This window comes from Pinus tabuliformis, chromosome 8, assembly GCF_031772625.1.
Source record: "Pinus tabuliformis cultivar Carrire ecotype Pingquan chromosome 8, CPIR1, whole genome shotgun sequence".
NCBI lineage: Eukaryota > Viridiplantae > Streptophyta > Pinopsida > Pinales > Pinaceae > Pinus > Pinus tabuliformis.
The window spans coordinates 1,084,151,676-1,084,172,436 of record NC_142294.1 but is presented as its reverse complement, the minus strand read 5'-3'; the positions used below and the strand labels follow the sequence as shown (position 1 = coordinate 1,084,172,436).

General features: G+C 35.5%; 2 protein-coding genes across 2 annotated transcripts; both read right to left on the bottom strand.

Moving 5' to 3' along the window:
* Positions 1-4,304: 4,304 nt before the first annotated feature.
* LOC149239093 (GDSL esterase/lipase At1g74460-like) lies at positions 4,305-6,050 on the bottom strand. Its single transcript, XM_089367064.1, has 5 exons — positions 5,754-6,050; positions 5,514-5,644; positions 5,188-5,427; positions 4,731-4,980; positions 4,305-4,623 (listed from the first exon to the last, which is right to left on the bottom strand). The coding sequence occupies exons 1-5, from the start codon at positions 6,016-6,018 to the stop codon at positions 4,382-4,384; spliced, it is 1,128 nt and encodes a 375-aa protein (XP_089223190.1). The 5' UTR covers positions 6,019-6,050; the 3' UTR covers positions 4,305-4,381.
* A 12,170-nt stretch (positions 6,051-18,220) lies between these two features.
* LOC149239092 (uncharacterized) lies at positions 18,221-19,964 on the bottom strand. Its single transcript, XM_089369749.1, has 2 exons — positions 18,708-19,964; positions 18,221-18,571 (listed from the first exon to the last, which is right to left on the bottom strand). The coding sequence occupies exons 1-2, from the start codon at positions 19,962-19,964 to the stop codon at positions 18,221-18,223; spliced, it is 1,608 nt and encodes a 535-aa protein (XP_089225875.1).
* Positions 19,965-20,761: the final 797 nt, after the last annotated feature.

The following is a 20,761-nucleotide window of genomic DNA, read 5'->3' as shown; positions in this document are numbered from 1 at the left end:
TTAAGACAAGGTTGTTCATTAATGGCCACTAGCCTTCCCACTGGGTTTTAATGGTCTACATGGCAAGTAGAGAGGTGGAGTATGGGCTTCCTAAATGGAGGACAAACCCATGCCGTCTCTCTCTTTTCTCATGATTTGCATGGTGTTGTCAACACGCAATGGCCGTGAGGGGGTTGATGGAGAAAAAAGAGTCGACGGGAAAGGAATAAGGAGGATATGTTGAAGAAAATGTAACTAGGTTCGGTCTTCATAAATGTAATTTTGATCTTTGTACTTGTAAAAGAAAAGAGATATTATTTTTGTAAAATATAAAATGAGTTTCTTGCTCATTACATAGTTCCAACACATGTTGAAATGCTATAAGAAAGTCAAAGAGTCAAAGAAAATGTTAAAGAGCTCTTCTTGCACATATATGTAATGTATATGAGTCAACCTAGTGTCTAGATCGACCCTCCAAGACAAGCACAATCCTCTTGAACAAGTGGGCCAACAAAACGATATAAAGAGAAATCATGTTGGCTCAAACAAAATTACAGAACGATTCACTATCATGTTGGCTTATTACGGAGACATAACTATTATACATACCTTACTTATCCTTGCAAAAGTACAGGATAGAATCTCAGATCCTTTGTAATCTCAGACAAGTACAGGAGTGCAAACATTTCATATAAGTAACTTGGAATCTCTTGAATGGGTACATGGATCTAATCCACATCACAGGAGGACACTATCTCTTGGATAATTTCAGTGAGCATATTACAGTCTCATCCTTCTCGATGGTGACAATCTCGGCCTAATTATGATGATGATCTCGGTGCAAGAATACAGTCACTGTCTCGGTATAGATGGGATGATAAAGACCAAAGCGCCAATCACTGTCTCGACATATTGGATGTAGAAGATACACTCACTATCTTGATACAATTGTGATCTCACAAATAATGCATTCTTAACATACTAAACGTAGTCAAGATCTCAACATAATGACAACCATGGTTTCGGTCATAATCCTAATGAAGATAAGGTCATAATGAACATTTAAGTGCATTAATGAGACATGGAATCAAGATCATGATGAAGACCTCAGTACAATTATCAATATATATATATATATATATATATATATATATATATATATATATATATACACACACACCTATGAATGAAGCTCTTGAGGAAGAATCAGTCATGGTGCAACAAGAATAAATATCTCAGTGGTGCAGTAGTGATGGCCTCAATGGTGCAACAATGTTGATGATCTCAAGAGTGACAAAGAAGAGGATTGGTGTGTTGGTCTTGGAGTGGCATAACAGGTCAAGGGTCATGGTCTTGGTATTCGTCAATTGGAATCTCTATAAGAATAATTTTGTTCGGGTTTTCCTCTCCAAGAGGGAGAGGTTTTGGCCTTGGCAGAAAGCCAACATCTTATGTTCTTGTCTCTTTGTTTTGGTAGCTATTTTAGGAACTAAAGAAGACACACTCTAATATTAAATAATATGCTAATAAAAAAAAATTAAATACTTCACAAATAGTTATCATGATAATAAGAATCTCATTAACTACATTTGCCCTAGATTCTTCAACAGGAAATTCATCGGAATTCACATGAGCTGAGAGACAACACTATCATATGTGAAGAGCTAACAACACCCAAAAAAACAACCAAACAAAACAAAATGAAACAAAACAAGCATGGTTAACATCTCTATAATCACATATACGAGTAGTGTTCTTTGGGTGTCGTATGTCATGTTAGACATATAGGGAAATGCAAGAAAACTTGAAAAATCAAAGGAATAATGTTGGAACATGTGTTGGAACTAGATCAGGAGCACACTGAGAAGCATGGTTGAAGAATGAAACAAGGTGGAGACATTGTGTGTTCTAGAGTCTTGCTGGGTTGAGCAAGTGGAAACTCAAGTCTACTTTGGATCCTTGGTTGGAAAAGGGTAAACTCTATGTGCTTTTTATATCTATGTGATTATCAAATAGACATAAGTGTGCTTTGGATTCCTAGGTGAACAGGTGGAGGCATTGAATGATATAGTCCTAAATTAATTAAGTGAAGATGGGGTGGTCTTTGGACTCTTGTGTGATCAATTAATTGGCAATGGTTTTTAATTCCGTTGAGCACTTACTCCTTAGACTCTAAATGCAACTCTCGGGTGGTAAACTAAAAGAAATATTGCAATTAAGTTGACCTATGGTTGGGTGGAAGTCCGTTCCTCGGTTTACATTCATTCACTTCATAAGATAAGTTGCTTATTTGTATTTTCAGTGTGTTCTTATTACACAAAAATTGTAATATTGTGGTTTAAATGGAAATGAATGTATCAGCAATACTCATGGAGGAATTTTATTATTCCTGGTTTTTTTCAATGAGATATAAGTGTGCTTGTTCTCATGTTTTGAGGAGGATTTTCAAATCCCTAAGATTGTTGGTGTTTTCCTGAGTACATGGATAAATTACATAACGTATTAATTTATTGGTTGGGTTTTGTTGTTGTCATTGTGTGTGATATTCATTGTTGGTATGTTATGTTTATCACATGTGGTTATTTGTTATTATGGATTGGTGTAAGTATTTGAGAAATACTCGTATGGCATGTAACATCAATGGTTTTGATGATGCTTGTTGAGTTCATTATGTGATTGAGGGGGTGTTGTCATATCAAGACTTATAGTTAAGTCTCAGTGATGCGCTGGATAATACCTATGTCAGGTCATAGGCATGTTGATAGTCTTATTACTCTTATTTTGTCTATGTTTATGATCGTAAGACTAGTGTGTACTGGGGCTTCCATTCCTGCATACTTATCATCTAATTGAAGGTATTATTAATATATAATATATTGTTATGAGTAACACTTTAATTCAGGAAGAATCCCTAGTTGAATCCATGGAGTACTTGAAGAAAACCCAAAGAATCACTCTAGTCTGTTAATGAATAAATCACTTGTATTTGGAGTTCAGACTTAGGCTAGTCCGAACAATTCTGGGATTTCAAGAGGAATGGTGTGTGATACAACATCGAGGGTCTACACTTCAGATGGGCCAAACTTAGCCTGTAATGAGGTTATTTGCACTGGAAAAGGTATATATGTTGTGGTGCCCTTTGAGGTTAATGTTATGCAGAATTTATGTCAGACTCCATCATAGGTAAGGTTGGATAGAAGTCTGGGGTGGGGCTCTTACCACTAAAGGTGGTGCAGGCCGAATTTAAATTAGACTAGTCTAGAGGTCTAGGAAATCCTAGACTAGAGTGAGAGTAAAAGGTCAGACAACCCATATATGGGCTAGTCTAAGGGTGTGCGTTGATAAGAACTAGTGCGAAGTTCCAAGGGTCTATAACTTTTTATAAGTGTGAGTTCAAGAAAAGATCAGAATTCTGAAAATCCATACTTAATGAAGAACTAACACGATTCACTCAGTGGGAAATGGGCATGGACTTGTGGGCCCATGGGTGATGTGACGTGTTAGATATTGATTAAGGCTAATTTATGTCATTTTTAGTGTGTGGGAGTGATGTCGTACCACTTGAGTGATGTGGTACCACCTGAGTGAGGTGGTGTTGTCACGTAGGTGCCACGTCAGATCCATGTGGCAAGTCTTGCCTATGTCGCAAAGTTTAAATGGTGATACTTTAAATAGGCATATCCTTTGATCTAGGGTTCAGATCAAGGTAAAATTTATATCATCGGAAGGCTCTTGGCAAGATGGATGGACCCGTGTTGTCCATAGTTTGATTTTTCTAACTTTGGGGAGCAAGGAAATTTTGTAACCCCATTTCCATGAAGAAACTATGGAGGTTAGGTTAGATTAAAGTAACTCCTCCCACTAGGTCTTGGGGAAGTCTAAGGAGAGGAGTGTTATAGAGTGGTATCAAAGCGAAGTTTCAATATTGGATCTCTGGAGATAAAGGTTGGAACTCTGATGTAGTATGATAACGAGTTAAAGTTTAATTACATGGTAATATCAGAGCATGGTTCAACATTAGAACTGCATGGGCTCAACAATAATTAAATTTGGAGCTTTGTTACAGAGTGTAGTCCTTAAATGATGTCTTTTGTTGTGTGCTTTGTCTAGCATTTGATTGTGGACTGCATATTGTGTTGGGTGTGGAGCATGATTATCTTCTTTATTCAGAGGTATCACCACATTGGACCCGAGTTCGTAATGTGGCAGCAATGCCACCCGTAATATTTGCGCTACAAGGGGGTCTAGGGGGCAGCTGCGATCTTTGTAACATGCATCTATACATAGCAGACAAACACAAATTCATGTACTCTCAACAATGATGATGTAGACAAATTTATTTTGTAGCAGACAAACACAAATTCATGTACTCTCAAGAATGATGATGTAGACAAATTTATTTTCAAAATGCTGATGGAGAAGGAGATGGGGATGGAGATGGTGAATGAGCAGAATTCCCATGATTCATTTTAATAGCAGAAATCATACTCTGTGCAATAACTAAATTGGCAGCATCACTAGGATGGTATTCATCCCAAAACAAATATTTCTTTCTGTCTGGACACAGCTTTGCAGCAGCCACGCAACTCAATGTGGGCCGGTATCTTCCAAAACTGCAGCAAGGAGTATCACCATTTTCGAACCCTGCAGACGTAAATTCTCGTTAATAAAATACCCAAATCACCAATCCAAAATAAACCCATGAAACATACTATAATTTGATGTTAGTGTTAAATGTATTGAATACTCACCATAAGCTTGGGGATTTTTTATAAGTTTGGTGAAGAAAGTGTAACCATCGGCAAAGACAAAGCGAGCTCCTGGCAGTTTTGAATTTAGATCTGCGATGAGGTTTCCAGTGGCAGCATTAAACTTGACGGCATACTCGTTGAGATTCTGTTGGCAACTACCATCTGTTGTCAGTACCCGCTGCAGTGGAATGCAACCCAGAGGTCCCAATCCTGTGAAGAGCAACTTGCGTACGCCTAATTGATGTAGTGTCTGCGCCATTTTATATATAACAGATTAATTATTAACCATACCTTTACCTTGAAGTTTTATTAGCATAACTCAACGGGATGGGCGTTTTTATAATCAGATGCTTCTCAATTCACAAATCAAGCTAGCTTGAAGAATCAATCACAGATAACTTAACAAACAAAAAACAATAGATTATGATAGTCAAATTTATATTTGAGAAAAACTCACCGTGAGTTGTTGGCGCAATGTGGAAATAAGATAATTTATGAAATCATCGGGAGCAAATTGCCAGGAATCAGCCTGGACGGGGAGCAAATAATTGTTGATGTAGTCGTTGCTTCCAATGGACATAAAATAGATGGATTCATTAAAGAATTTCTCCGCTTTTTCTTGCCCGGTTTTATTGGCAATGATCATCTTGGTGCCTTGAAACATCTCTATTTGCTTCCACAGCCACAGTCGTTGAATCTACATGCGTCTACAGTTAGCATGGGAAAAAAAGAAAATTGACAAAAAAAAGAAAACCAGAGAAGTGGGTATGGAATAGTTATTACAAAAAGAGATCCTGTTTCGTTAAGAATGCCGCCTCCACCCGAAGCATAGTTGGCACCTTGTTTCAACACGACGTTCTCATCTGTTGATGGAGCCAGGATCGGCGCCGGGATTGGCAAACCTGTTTTCTCAGCTGCAAAATTAGCAACACCCAATCCATCAATACCTAGAAAATGCCCAATATACAAATAATTATTCGAAGAAGAAACAATTGAATTGTGGAAGGGGGAAGTAAAAAATACCAACTATATCACAAATGGTTCGGCCATTGGTGTATCTTCCTGTGGGCAATCCGTTACCAAAGTCAATTCCATACCATGGATAATTGGACTTCGCTAGACTCCTCTGCAGGTGATTGTTGTTTCCAACATCTGACAAAGAGTCTCCAAAAATAAAGGATACAGGCTTTATCTCTGTTTCTGCTGCGCTTGCGCCAACGCATAACGTCGTCACCATCATAATTGCCATGAAACATGCACTTAGTTCCTCGATCATAATTCGCTCCATTGTTCCCTTATACACAAAGTGCTCTACTGCAGCTGTTGCTCTGTTTGAAATAAATCTCCCAGTCCCCGGTATTTATAGTAGAAAACAATAATTTTGGTATTGTTGTCCGATACATAGAGTCAAGGACAAATATGACAAGTAATGGAACAAAACTGAACGAGGAAATCTAAAAACCAAAGATTATGACGGTAGAATTGGTGGATACACCAGACTGTTGAAGAGCGAAACCTCCAACTAACAACTCTGAAACTCAGTCTATTAGTGGTTAGATTAGCTCAATGGGTTTCGTGGATTATGGTTTTTGGAAATGTATGTTCATAGATACCATCGCTCGTAACTCTTTCCCTAACAATCATCGCCAAAGCAACATGGCCATGCTTCTTCCAGCTTGATGGTGCAATCACCTTTGCCCTGATATTTTACGGTGAGATGTATTATCTATTCAAAAATTCGAAAAACATAACAAAATTGGCTGGTGAAACAAAATCTTTTTGGCAGTTATGTTCTAAATTTGGAAACATTCAGATGACAATAAATACATAAATATATATATGTGGGGGGATATATTTGTATATCAAATTACATGATATTATTGACTTTGTAATATATAAATGTGTTTAATTAATATTTATATACTTTATTTAATTAGTTATTAGGTTTTTTCATCTCGTCGTTATGTTCAATATATCTAATTTGTCGATAGAGCCTAATTTTTTAATCTGTTTGCTTAATTTGCAAGTCATCCATAACATAATTATGGATTATGCAGAGAGAGGTCGGTTTATTTTTTTAAATTATATATTTTTTTAATGAATATTTGATATTAATTATTCTTTATGAGGAAACTGGTTATTTATTATATAATTTGAATATAATTATTTATATATTTAATAAGTATATTACTTTTCAAAAAATATATTTTTTAATTTTTTTCATATTTTTGTTTTTTAAAATTATTATTATTCTATATCATCATTTTATATGAAGGAGGCTTTTATATGAATTACGCATTGGGTTAATTATGGATAACTCATGAAAATAGTGAGATCAGTTAGATTTACATCGACGTTATTGAATAATTATCATTTTTTATATAAATTTATGATTTTGTTACGTTGATCTAAAATTTATATGGATTTTATATAAATTTATGATTTTTTAATGATGGTCATTATATATAATATTAGCGGTTGCATTACATTCAATGTTTTGATGATATTGATGACTTAATGGGTGTGATATGTAAAATTATATTGGTGATTTACATGTGGGATAAGGAGCGGTTATAAGAATATAGACTTTAAGAATAAGCTAAAATACTTAAAATCAAGTTGAGATTAGGGAATGGATACCTCAATTTAAATGCTATGATGGAAGATATGATTATGGGTAGCTTTGCTTATTTAGATAATGCTCTATATTCTTATGTGTGTTTAGGAATAAGAGATAATATTCAAAGCTTAGCTACATATGGTTAAACACTATAGGAAGAAGGCATTACATGTATACAATCAGGTGAAGTGGAGATAATTCCTACCCATTAGAATCTCCATTTATGTGTATATGCGAAGTGGCAAGCATATCCTAACCTGCGAGGTCACATGACATTGTGAGGCTATGCTATGAACTAAGGATCACACAACTAGGGAAGAATACCATTAATTTTTAGGGTACTATAAGTCTCTCTCAAATCATAAAATAGGATGGAGTGAACATGGCCTAACTCACAAAATATTGGTTCTTTTTCCATTTAGATATATGTGTGTACAAGCGTTGTAGCAACCATGTAGTCACCCTTGTTATTGGTTCAATTCCCTAATCTAACATAAAGGTATACATCATGTTCATATAATGTGTGTGTGTGCACACATGTGCATGCTTGTGGGCATATTTAGTTAAGTGATAATATTATTCATATAGATGAAAATATATTCATTTAAATAGACAAATATTTATGAGTAAAACTAGATTTAGTTTTATAATTACAAGAGTAGCAAGTAGAGAAAAATAAAGAATAATATATTAAAAACATTTAAATTAAGGGGAACATTCATTTTCTACTTAAAGAGATTATATTTAACTAAAAAAACATAATATAATGTGCATCCCTATATGTGATTTTAAATATTGGAGGGGAAATTAGCTGGAAAGTGGGTGAGTAAAACATTAAGGAAAGAGTAAGTATAAGGTGGGTGGGTGAATATTAAAACATATGAATTATATTTAGTAACATGTGACATTGTGCATCATTACTACATGAGGGGTGGTCATGAGGAACACATTATGGCTAGATAGTTAAAATAATGTAGTATTTATATAGAGAATGTGTGAAGAGAAGTCTAAATTGTGGATCTTACATTTTCTTTCTTTGAGAAGTACATAATTTTTTGGTTGTAGGAAGTACCAAATTCCATTATATATATATATATATATATATATATATATATTTGTACATTTTTTCATATAATATTTATATCTTAAGGGTTATAGGAGAATATAAGTATCCTTGAGATATGATAGGGTGGATAAACTAATGAGATGAGATTTGTTGGCAAGGTGGGAGATTTGTACAATATATTTTGAGAAAAAATTTGGAGCATGAATATGGAGAAAGACGAGTCTTTAATATTTAATTAAGAAGTATTTCATTTTTTTATTTAGGAAAAAAATACTTTTTGTTTTAGGAAAAAATTAGCTAAGTTTTCATTTCTAGAAATTGATAATATCTTTAATTATAAAACCCTTGAGTATAAATATTAACTTGGCCTATTAAAACTTTAACTCTGCAAGTTTTACTTTTGGGGTACCTGACTTTGATTGGGAATAATTTGTGATCCAAGATGTCATTCTGGAACTTCTATATACCACTGGAAATCTCTTTCAGAGCTCTTTCCATCTAAGTGGGTTATGACTACATTTGTGGTCATCTTCTCCACTAGAAATGGCTTCAAAGTATCTGCACCTTAACCATCTTTAACTTTGCCATGCTTGATTTGTTCTTCATACTTCTTGGAATCACTTTTTCTTTTGCCATCACCTTTGATCTAGATACTACACCATTGACACCTGATAAATTAATGACCTAATGAAAACACCTTTTTCAGTATTTGTCCAACGTCCTCCTTATGCCAACAACACCTTTGACAGTGACAACATATCGATACTTGACATCAATGAACACCTCCTTTAACAACATTTGCAACAATCTCCCATAATCTTCTTTGCCTTTGCCATCAATGAAAACATATTCTAGTAGTTTGAACTCCCCAGTGGTGAATTATCCAAGCTCATTGATAGGAACCGAACACGTTAGTCAACAATTGCACCATCTTCAATGTGGATATAGATCTCTCAAGGGGTGGATATGTTTAACTACATTATTACTAGGAAACCTAGGGCTTAGTTAAAATCAACTCATACTTTATGAGACATTTGTTTGAACACCCCAACACTAAAAGGTCCACTCGTTAATAGTAACATATTACATAGGTCGAAAACCGAACTATCGTGCATATTGAAATGGACCACTCAAGGGCCAGTGAAAACCTATCAAACCATGATAAGAATGTGGGGGCCTAAGAAGTATGGAGTTGTGCTCAAGCCAACTCCCTAAGATTCACTATCTCCAAAGTTAAAAATCAAAATGAGCTATAAAAATATTTTCTAATTATATAAGACTAAGCCAAGCTTTGAAACATACCTGGGATGCTTTGCTTCCAAAGCTATGATTCTAGATAATATCTTGCTCAATACCACCAATTGGTATGTTATGTGGAACCATCAACAATGATGAGGAAGGAATATGTCAAATTTCCTATGTATAGTGCTGTTTGCCTTGTGATGGATTTGAGTTTCCTGCATCATTTACATCTAAGCATGGATGAATTGGTTGATTTTGATTAGGAGTGCCTTGTCTCGAAATAGGATTTGCTTCTTCTTCATCATCCACAAGTTTTTTTGTGCTTCCTTCCTGCTTCATCAGCTCAAACAGTTGTTCAAATATTAATTACATATGCTTACCACATAGTTGATGATTTTGTTGTTGTAACCAAAACAGAATTGAGAAGTCAGTTGAATGAAAAAATTGAAGTGGGTACATTGAAACCACATTTGGGCATTTGAAAAATAAAAAACCTTTGTCTCATAGAAAATGGAAGTGTGTACACTAAAATCGCATTTGGGCATTTGAGAAAACACTTAGGCGAATGGACAGTACCTTGCTTAGGGCCAGGAATATGACGATCCCCAAGTTTGGAGTGGGGAGAAGGATTTCTTGAAGAGTTGAGGACGACGTATAGAGCCAAGAATCCACAAGAACAGATTTCATATGACGTGATACGATGCAATCAAGAGAATCATCAAGCTCCCCATACGAGGGAGTTCCCGGATTGGGGATCAAAGAGACTGAGGGGAAAATTAGATTTATTGAGATATTTATCACTGACATCAAAACCCTACTTGGTGGCCAGAATTTTAGCAGAGGAGTAGCTCGTGAAACCTTTGATGGAGTGGTGTTGGTCGTGGCCACTAGAGGCTCTTCAATGGGTGTCCCAATCACATTCTTAGAAAAGAACCACATCAGTGGTCACATAGTAAATCATAACAGGATCATCCTTGTAGTTATCACAGAGCTAGGATTGGACATGATTCTTGGATAGACCATTGGCAGAATGGAAATAGTGGTCACATGGAAAGAAGAGCTTGGCAGAGTCAACTCGGTAGTAAAGAACTGCATTCACTTCACCATAGTAGTCATAGGGGAGAGGAGCCTTTACAGGTGCAGCCTCATCCATAGTGAAAATCGAACCCTACACCTACAAAAGAAGTAGCTTCAAGGCTCCATACAAAATTTAGAAAGATTTTAAAGTATAGATTTTTTTGTAAGCATATGGCCATGGGATGAGGTAATCCATGTCAGGATCTGTTATTTTTTGGGGTTTTGTCAGTGCAGAGAATTTAGTTTCCAGTCGGATTTCGATTGAAGAAATTTATACGGGCGAGTGGGTTGCAAGAGACAGAGTAGTAATGTTACATGTCACAAGAAGGGCGAGAAAATGTGTTTGGTTTATGGACAAAACCAGAGGATTCTTAGTGTTGAGGAACAATAAAAGGAAGATCGTTGTTATGTTTATGATGACATCCATGAAAGCGTTGCAGCAAGTTGGGATGGTTGTTACATTAGTCCCATGACATAGTTGGAAAACAATGACAAAGTCATGACGTGTCATATTTTGATTGCAGCAAGGTAGACAAAAATGAAGGCTTACAATTGGTTGGGGTGAACAGTTCCTGCCCACCCCAACCCTATAGAGAAATACCTATCATCATAATAAAACCATTGTGAAACCACTATTCACTTGCTTCTCCATAATCACCATTCACTACAAAAATAAATAAAATAATACATCCATATAAAATATGGGAAAAGTAAACAAGAAAATAATGCAACGCAAAATAAACGTGGATGGAACTAAAAACCATAAATCAAAGTGATTTTGAATTTGTTAATTAACAAATACAAATGATGGGTCAAATAATTACCTTACCTTCTATAGAGAATGGCAACGATCCCACTCTTGTATGTAGCACTCTTTAGTTAAGCAAGCTCAGCCATATCAAAATGTTGGAGGGGTGGCTTGCACCATCAACCATTCTTGTTGAGGAGAGAATAGTTTGGCGAGAAGAAGTTGGTGGCTATGACCTTAATAGTTCCTCGCTAATACCACTCAGGATCCTTGTTACGTTTCATTTTGTAGTAGACTCCATGTATTATTGAAAAACATAGTATATTCAAAGGACTTGTATTGGTACCATAGGCTTGGTTGTGCATATTAGAGATCCTGACATCCAATATCTGCATGCCCCTCCTGTATATATTAATAATCATAGTTCATCTAATTTGTATTCAAAAGGTAAATAAAAAATTAGACAAAAATAAGATTGAAGCTAGAATTCATATATTTCGTAATGGCCCACTCATTTTTTCCAATTGAATGTCATTCAAACTTATGCAATAAAATTTGTAAAGTAATAAATAGTAGGAAAGGAATCGACTATGTAACTAGCAAAACCACATTAATAAAGTGGTTGAAATACGTTTTCTGCTTTTTAATCCTATAAGCATATGAAAAATGATTCAATAAAACACATAAAGGAATCAATGGTCAGAAAGGAATATATTGTGTAACTAGCACAACCACATTAATAAAGTGATTGAAATAAGTGGATAGGAATTTCTTTCCACCTTTTAATGCTATTGATAAGCATAAGGAAGGTGAAAAATGATGGATCTCAACTACTTTATTAATGTGGTTGCTATTTGACAACATGTGTGTATGAGGAGAATTAATAGGCCATGGTTGACTATAGCTAAATATGTTGAAAGTTGTGGTAGAGGAGGATTTATTACAGTCAACATATAGTTGACTATGGATTACCATGGTTTTCCACATCTAAGTATAGTTAACTATGATGGATTATCATTAATTATGGTTCATCATGGTTTTTTATGTTTGATCATGGTTGAAAATGGTCAATCAAGGTTTACCATACTCAACCATGGTGAGTTGGAAATGGTTGAAGATGGTTGCAATAGTAACTTAAGTCAACCTAGTAAACATATGCTAACCTAGTCAACCATGTAAACATAGGTTGACCTAGTTGACTATGGTTGATTAGTTGAACATGGTTGACTATGGTTGACCTAGTAATCTATTAAACATAGGTCAACTTAGTAAACCCAGGTAAACCTAGTAAATCTAGTAAACCCAATAAACCTAGGTCATAGTAACCACATGTCAACCTTATAAACCTAGGTCAACCTAGTAAATTGTATGTCAAGTTACGTCAACTTAAGTTATCCTAGTGAACTTAGGTCAACTTGGTAAACCTAGTAAACTTAGGTCAACCTAATAAATCTAGTAAACCATGGTTAAATTAGTAAACCTAGATCAATCTAGTAAACCTAGTAAATGTAGATCCACATAATAAACCTAAATTAATCTTGTAATAAATCTTATTAATAAAACCTTAAATTTTATTGAACCTTAGTATTAAAACCTTAAATTTTATTAATAAAACCAATTAAAATTGTGAAAAAAAAAAGAATAGAATTTTGATGAGTTGATGAGTATAGTTAAAACCCACACAATTTTGAATAAATGGTGATAACTAAATTGTTAAAATATATTTAATATTAAAGTCATTATTTGAACATGTTAAACCAACAAACTTGTGTTATGGCCACACTGGGTTTTGAGATTTCAGAGAGTCGTGAATGGTGTTATTCGTTCAAACCAAGTATAAGTTTTTTCTCATTCTGTTTAGGTTATATATTGAAGATTATATTTATAAAAAAGTAGTTTATCTGAATAGGTAAATTTTTATTCTTATTTTTTTATTTTATTTTATTATTTATTTATTTTTTCAGAAGAAGGAAAAACGTTGGAATTTTATTAACAAAAATCCAGTACATATATGATATATCGTCTATATTCAAAATTAAATCCACCATCTCCACCCAAAAAAGAAACATAAGGTCCTGATATAAGAAAGGATTTATCAGCCCACCCTTCTATCAGAAATTGACACAAACAAGATCTAAAAAGGTTGTACACATACAAAATCATCCCAGCCAGAATAACATAATCAAACAGATAGAAGATGTAAATAAAATCAAGATTGTAATTGGAATAGCAAGTAGATCAACATAGGGAAATATCACCCTCTTCCACCACCATATCCTCAAAACAAAGCCTGGAATGTATAGAACCAAAATCTAACAACAAACTTATCTTTGATAATCCATTAGCCACAGAATTTAATTCTTTGTACAGTTGCTTGAACGAAAGGTCCATAAAAGATTATTTCAACATCTCAATGCAGTCCAGATAGTTGGCCAGATTGGGTGGCGAAAAATTGGACCACCTAGTGACCCCATCGATGATGGATCTGGAATCTCCATATTGATGATGGACCTAGAATCCCCATCTGAATATGTAAACTTGATTTTATATCACAAGATCTCACTTTTTCCAAGGGATTTAGCCTCTACATACACACATTCTCTAATCTCCCATTATAGGATGTTATAGATAGGCATATTGTCATCGTCCATATGAATATCTAAACATGCTTCTATAACACAAGAACCAAAAGATCTTACTTTTTCCAGGGGAGTTAACCTCAACATACACACATTCTCTAAATTCCCACCAAACTCCCACCATAAGGTGTTATAAACAGGAATATTGTCATAGTCCATCTGAATATGTAAAATTTCTTCTATACCACAAGATCCCACTTTTTCTAGGGGAGTTAGCCTCTACATACACACAATCTCTAAACTCCCATCATAATGTGTTATAGACAAGCATATTTTCATGGTCCATCTAAATATGTAAACTTGCTTCTATACGACAGGATCCCACTTTTTTAGGGGACACACATTCTCTAAAGTCCCACCATAAGGTGTTATAGACAGGCATATTGTCATAATATTAATAGTTTCCCAGAATCAGTTTAATATCCTTGGTGGCTTTTGTGGCATCCTAATGAGGAATTATGGAGAACGGATGATGAGTCACATGGGTGTTCATGGCATGGTAATGAGGAATTATGGAGAACAAATTATGATTCACATGGGTGTTCATGGCATGGTAATGAGGAATTATGGAGAATGGATGATAAGTCACATGGGTGTTCATGGCATGGTAATGAGGAAATATGGAGAATGGATGATGAGTCACATGGGTGTATGTTCTATGATGGAATACATGATTCAACATTATGTGATCCCTGTCAACTGTTGAGAGTGCACCACTCACCCATTTCCACTCTGATTCGTCATAGTGGAAATGATCAACAATAGGAATGCATTCACAATCAATAGGGGAATGGCATACACTTTTATCACCAAAGAAAATCCATAAGCAAAAGGCAGGAGGTAGAAAGTATAAACCACTCTGAACAAGACGATGTCACTAACCAATGTCTGAAATCTTTCTCGTTTGCTATAAATTGGGGAATATGGATAAAAAAGGAATGAATGTGTTAAATTTCCATAAGGAAATCTATATTCACATTAATCAAATAATGTTACAAATAAATAAATGAAGTGTTGTCTCAAGATAGGGAAACTATATTGGACACGCAATCACTTTGTTGAGATAATATCTCAACCACACACCAATCTAAGAAACAACTCCTAACTAATACGAATATACTCCTTTACATAGCAAGAATCACAACTGAGACGAGTAGGAATTAAATTTTCCAACGCACCCCCTTAATGACTACTTGTCTCGATATCAATTTTCAAAGTCTAGCTGTGGTCAAACAAAACAAAAGAATATCTCGATGTCCATATAAAGGAGCAAACATCCACTGAAATGCATGGGTTCCAACCACTGCAACCACCAATCTACTAGGATGCCCTTCACATACATATTTCTGTCAACCATTATAACCACATACATGTACATGTACCTGCAAATCCCCCTCCATCATCATCATGGGTTTATTGGATTACCCATAACCATGCTCTGGGTTTTATCAAATTACCCTCAACCATGCCAACAAGGGATCCCAACCACCAAGGCTCAATTCAGCCACCAAAGCTCAACACAGCCACCAAGGCTCAACACAAGCACCAAGGCTCAACTCTGCCACCAAGGCACTCAAGTCATCCACGAAGTCTCAACACATCCACGAAGGCTCAACTTTGCCACCAAGGCTCAACTTTGCCACCAAGCCATGGAGGCTCACCACAAACCCAAGTTAACGAAGCCCAGGGTTTTCTCGACTTACCCTCAACCATGCCAATGGTTTTGTCAGCTGACCCTAAACCATGCCTAAAGGAATCCTTGTCCACTTCACTCTCGCATGTGGTTACAAACCAGCACTACAAATACAAATTTTAAGATTACCATGAACTTTATGGGGGTACACATGCCTTATTAGGCTTACATTACACACTCCAACTTTTGGAGTTACTAGGTACATACATTTACAAACACCAGTAAAAAACATCCTAGACTTTCTTACTAATAAATGTATGTGACACTTAATACACCATGATTCTGTTCGACAAACTCACACTAATTCACATAAACTTTCACTTTGTTGTCCATCATCCCTTAGCCTCAATTACTCCAACAAATATATGTTAATGCATTCATGAAATATCTTTATCTTCATTAGTCACCATGGGTATCTTCATTCAATCTTCAAGTTTCTCTTTATGAGATAATTGTTAGAGTAGTCAATTCTAACAAAATCACACTCATATTAAGTTGACCAGACTCAATATGTATCTTATACAAATTCAAAGAGTTGAAAATTACCTTTTCTTTGATGGTGAATTTTAGTTCTTGAAACAATGGGTAATAAACATAAGCAAAGAACTTTACGGGCTTGATATTGTAACAGAAATCGGGTACGTGGAGCATCTGGGTGCTTTTACTAGGACCATGCCTCATTAAATCAAGACTAAAATTTTCTCCTTGTAAATCACTACCTTAACTTAGTTAATTTAATAACCTCTGCCTCAACCTGGTTCTGTCAATAACACCCTACCTTTTCTGATGGTCACAAAAGTTGAGCCCTTCTCCGTCAGAACCCAAGTCACAAAAAAAACAGCCATTGGCTCTCCATGGGCTCATAGCAAAATGAAGGAAAATGACAAATTCAATTACAAACTAGTAACAGAGCACAATTTGTGCAACAAGAATCATCTTAGTTTTATCAGATAGACAAGAATTTTATTCAACAAAAAGAAGTCAGATCGCAGGCTTCTTTGGTGCCAATAAAGCATAACCCAATCCACCATCAATTTCGACACGCCATTGTCCCTCAGCTTGGTCATTTTCTCCTTAGCATGTGATGCAAGATTCCCCATTTCAGCAGAAGGAACAGGTACAACATTCTTCACTGCAACCACAACAGCAATAGATGCAAGACCAACACAAAAAAATTAAAATTAAAATAAAAAAAATAAAAAAAGTTGCTCAGTGGGAAAGTTAAAACACAAAAATCGAATTTTTCTTCGAACAAAAGAAAAATATTTCTCGATCCTGAACTGTCTATGCAAATAGCACTGAACTGTCCACCCAAATCTCACGTTTTCTCTTTCTTCTCAAGCCGGAAAAACCACTGGCGGTGTTTGACTTGTGAAAGAAAGCAGGATCCGCAGAACCAAAACGGGTAAAATAAAACCCAAACATAGCACCATGAATCCTCTGCTTAGCTAGAGAAAAGAGTTCTACAAGCAGATGCCCTGTGGGTTGTCGAAAGTTCTACCATAGTCGTTTGGGCTATTACCTCTCCACCAATTTAAAATGAATCTCAATAGAAATTCCTCTGCCACTAATTTAAAATGAACAGGGAACCACGCTGCCACTTCGATCACGAGGTACAATGAGAGCTGCTAAAACGAGTTGCCACTGATATAACACGCCTGCCCCATTCCTTTGGACTAACAAACGAGCACGTTGGCATCGAGAAAAAGAATCCCTCTACTCCACGCTCACATCAGCTCGACCTCCACGCTCACCACTCCACAATGCTCAATGCTCGCTTGTCGCAACACAAAGATTTCAATTCTACGGGCACTTTGTTCCACGTTGGATGAACAACGCACCAGTCCCACAACCAGCCACAGATCTAAAAGCCACATAGTAGTGTTGATCGACTCAACCACTTTTAGCTCATAGATCTAGCACTGAAACCTCCAACAACTCGACCTCACGCATCTCTTTAATACTCGGCTTCACCAATTTGAAAAACTAATCCCTGGATCCGCCTTTACAGACCCCACAACCTATGTTACCAGAAACGAGAAACGGGAAACGGAACGGGAAACGAGAACAGTACGAGAAACGAAGTTTGGAGGTTTCGCATATAAGAAACGAGGAGAGAGAAAAACACCATATTAAAGGTGAACAATATAAACAAAGCATTAATCATAAACCTGCAATGTTTTTGCTCATGAAATTGTAAAAAAACAATTGTAAATACTAATTTAGTTTTAAAAAAGAAATAATAATTTTTTAGATCCCAAAATTTAGCCATCATTAATTCCAAGAAAATAGCGAACATTGATAAGAATAAGAGATTTGAAATATAAATAATTAAATTTGTTCTTTTGAATATATATGTATCTCTAAAGTCACTTTCAACAATTCATATCAAAAAGCAAGTAAACCTAATAATCTAGATTTTGAAGCTCATTTTCTGGAATAGTTGTTGAGCTTGAGCCAATTCCAAAAGAATTATTTTGGTCAATAGACTTCATGGTATCATCAAGCATGTCTTCAGCATTGTCTTGTAGCACCTCAAGTGGAAGCTCATCAATTTTCTCATCTTGTGAACCACCATAATCCCACATTCTCGTGGGTCCAGTTTTGTATTCTAGTTGTTGTCGAGATAACAAACGTAGATTTGAATGTACAAACACCAAATCTTGTGCCATTTTTGTGCCTAGGCGATTCCTCTTCGTTGAATGGATGAAAGCATATTCACTCCAATTTATTTCACATGCAGAGGAACTAGTCACCTATAAAATAAAATTAAAATTATGTTAGTCATAGTCAATCAATAAATCTTATAAGATAAATAATCTAAAATGAGCTTTAGAATTAATTGTTTAAACAATAAATCAATACATTAAAGGTATTTGTTGTTAAGAATACCTGTGAAAGCAAACGGATAGCCAAACGATGAAGCAAGGGGGTCCCTGTACCATATTGTATCCAGAAGTCGATGGGTCCAAGTTGTTGTCTGTTGTATGCACAATCTTCATTTGCAAAGTGGTCTTCTGATCTCAAATACTTTCCTAACTCAAACCATAAAGCAGTGCGATCCTGACGATTGTAACACCTACTTATAAAAGTGTTCAAGTTTTGCATAACCTCTACATCTGATGATGGTTTCTTATGAAACCATTTAGGATTGAGTAAAAATGCAATTGAATGAAGAGGGCTATGAAGCATTTTCCACCTTGTCAAACTAAGTTCCCACACTTCATTTTTGGTGTCTTTGTCAATCCTAGAATTTTCATCTTCCATTATGTCATGAATCATCTCTCTCATTTGATCCATGCTCTCAAAGACATCCCCTAAGCATGGTTGATCAATATCAAATATGCGAAGGGTGGAAATAATAGGTGTAATAAGGGTAACAATATCCTCCACTCTCCTCCAAAAATTATCTGAAGAAAGACCAATAATAATGTCCTCAACTTTTAGGCCATCCCCAGTATGAGAACCCTTCCACCTTTGCCAATCCATTGATACCACCATCTCTCTCAAAGATTGATGCATTTTAATAAGGCGTTGAAGCATAATGAAAGTAGATGCAAATCTAGTTTCGGCACATCGAAGAAGCTGAAGTTTTGCATATTTCCTATACATTGCTATGGATGCTGCATGATTAATAATAAAGTGCTGTAGCATCTTTGCTTCAGTTATAGTTTTATCAACCCATGCAATGTTATTAATATCTTTCAGGAGCAAATTCAAGCAATGCACAGAGCAAGGAGTCCAAAAAATTGTTGGATATTCATCCTCAATCAACCCACCAGCAAGGATATTGTTTGAGGCACTATCTGTAACAATTTGGACCACGTTTTCTCTACCAACCTCCTCTATTGCCTCTTTGAGGAGACCTGTTAGATATGGACCATATTTTGTCTTTCCTTTAGTATCATAGGATTTTAAAAACATAACTCCTTTTGGACAAGAAACCAAAATATTGATAAGGGGACGATGGTTAACATCTGTCCAACCATCTGAGACAATGGAGACTCCAGATTCCTTCCAACTATCTTTAATGTCTTGAAGTCTAGCTTCAACCTGAGCCCTCTCTTCAGATAACACAGTTGTCCTCATCTTTTCATAACTAGGAGGCTTGTAACCTTTAGGAGCATTGTTAACTAGATCTCTTACCATTTCTTTCCAATAAGGAGACCTACAAACATTAAAAGATATGCCATTTGCGAAAAAAAATCATCCAATGGATGCATCGAGATTTCCCCTTCCTTTTACATCCCATAAGTTTTGAAGGTGAGAAACAGAAACTTGATGTTGAGAACAAGAGTGTGGACCACCAATTGTCAGTCCACTAGGATTGTTGTTAGCTTGAACTAAACCTTCAACAATATGTCTAAGCTTTTCAAGTTCATTAAATTGCTTAATTAAAGAAGCTTTTTCTGTTTTAGGTACACTGCCACATAAAGCTGATTGTTCTTTTTTCCCCATTCCAAGTAAATGCCATCGAACTCTTCCTACATTCCCCGATTTTTGTTTTTGACAATAAGGGCACAACCAAACCTTTGAACCAGATGATCCACTTGATCCTCCGCTGTAAGATTGAGTGCATTTCACAGCTGCCCATAACCTTGTCTCAAAGGCTTTTTTTGCTTCTTGATATTCTTTGTTTTGGATTTTTTTGGATGCCTCTATGGAAGATTTTTTTTGGGAAAGGGGTGGTCTACTTTGTGACATTGATGAACTTTCTTCCATTGCAATGAGAAATGAGTGGAATAAGAAATAAATGATTCTCCTCTGCAACCAATTTTAATCTGCACAATTTATATTTGAAAATTAGTTGCAAAAAATAAAATAAAAAATTGACACTTAATTAGAAAAATATAATTAACTAAAAATTTGAATAGAAAATCAAAGAAAATTTTGGAAAACTTAAACAAAATAAAATTATTTATCTTTTTTCAAATTTTCAAACATCT

Bases quoted from the DNA above. Each gene is read 5' to 3' on its own strand.
- LOC149239093 (XM_089367064.1), bottom strand. From the start codon at position 6,018: ATGGAGCGAATTATGATCGAGGAACTAAGTGCATGTTTCATGGCAATT. The intron at 5,428-5,513 runs GTAATAACTATT...AGACGCATGTAG, and splicing joins ACGAAACAGGATCTCTTTTT to ATTCAACGACTGTGGCTGTG. The intron at 4,624-4,730 runs GTGAGTATTCAA...TTACGTCTGCAG, and splicing joins AAAAAATCCCCAAGCTTATG to GGTTCGAAAATGGTGATACT.
- LOC149239092 (XM_089369749.1), bottom strand. From the start codon at position 19,964: ATGGTAAGAGATCTAGTTAACAATGCTCCTAAAGGTTACAAGCCTCCT. The intron at 18,572-18,707 runs GTATTCTTAACA...TTTATTTTATAG, and splicing joins CTATCCGTTTGCTTTCACAG to GTGACTAGTTCCTCTGCATG.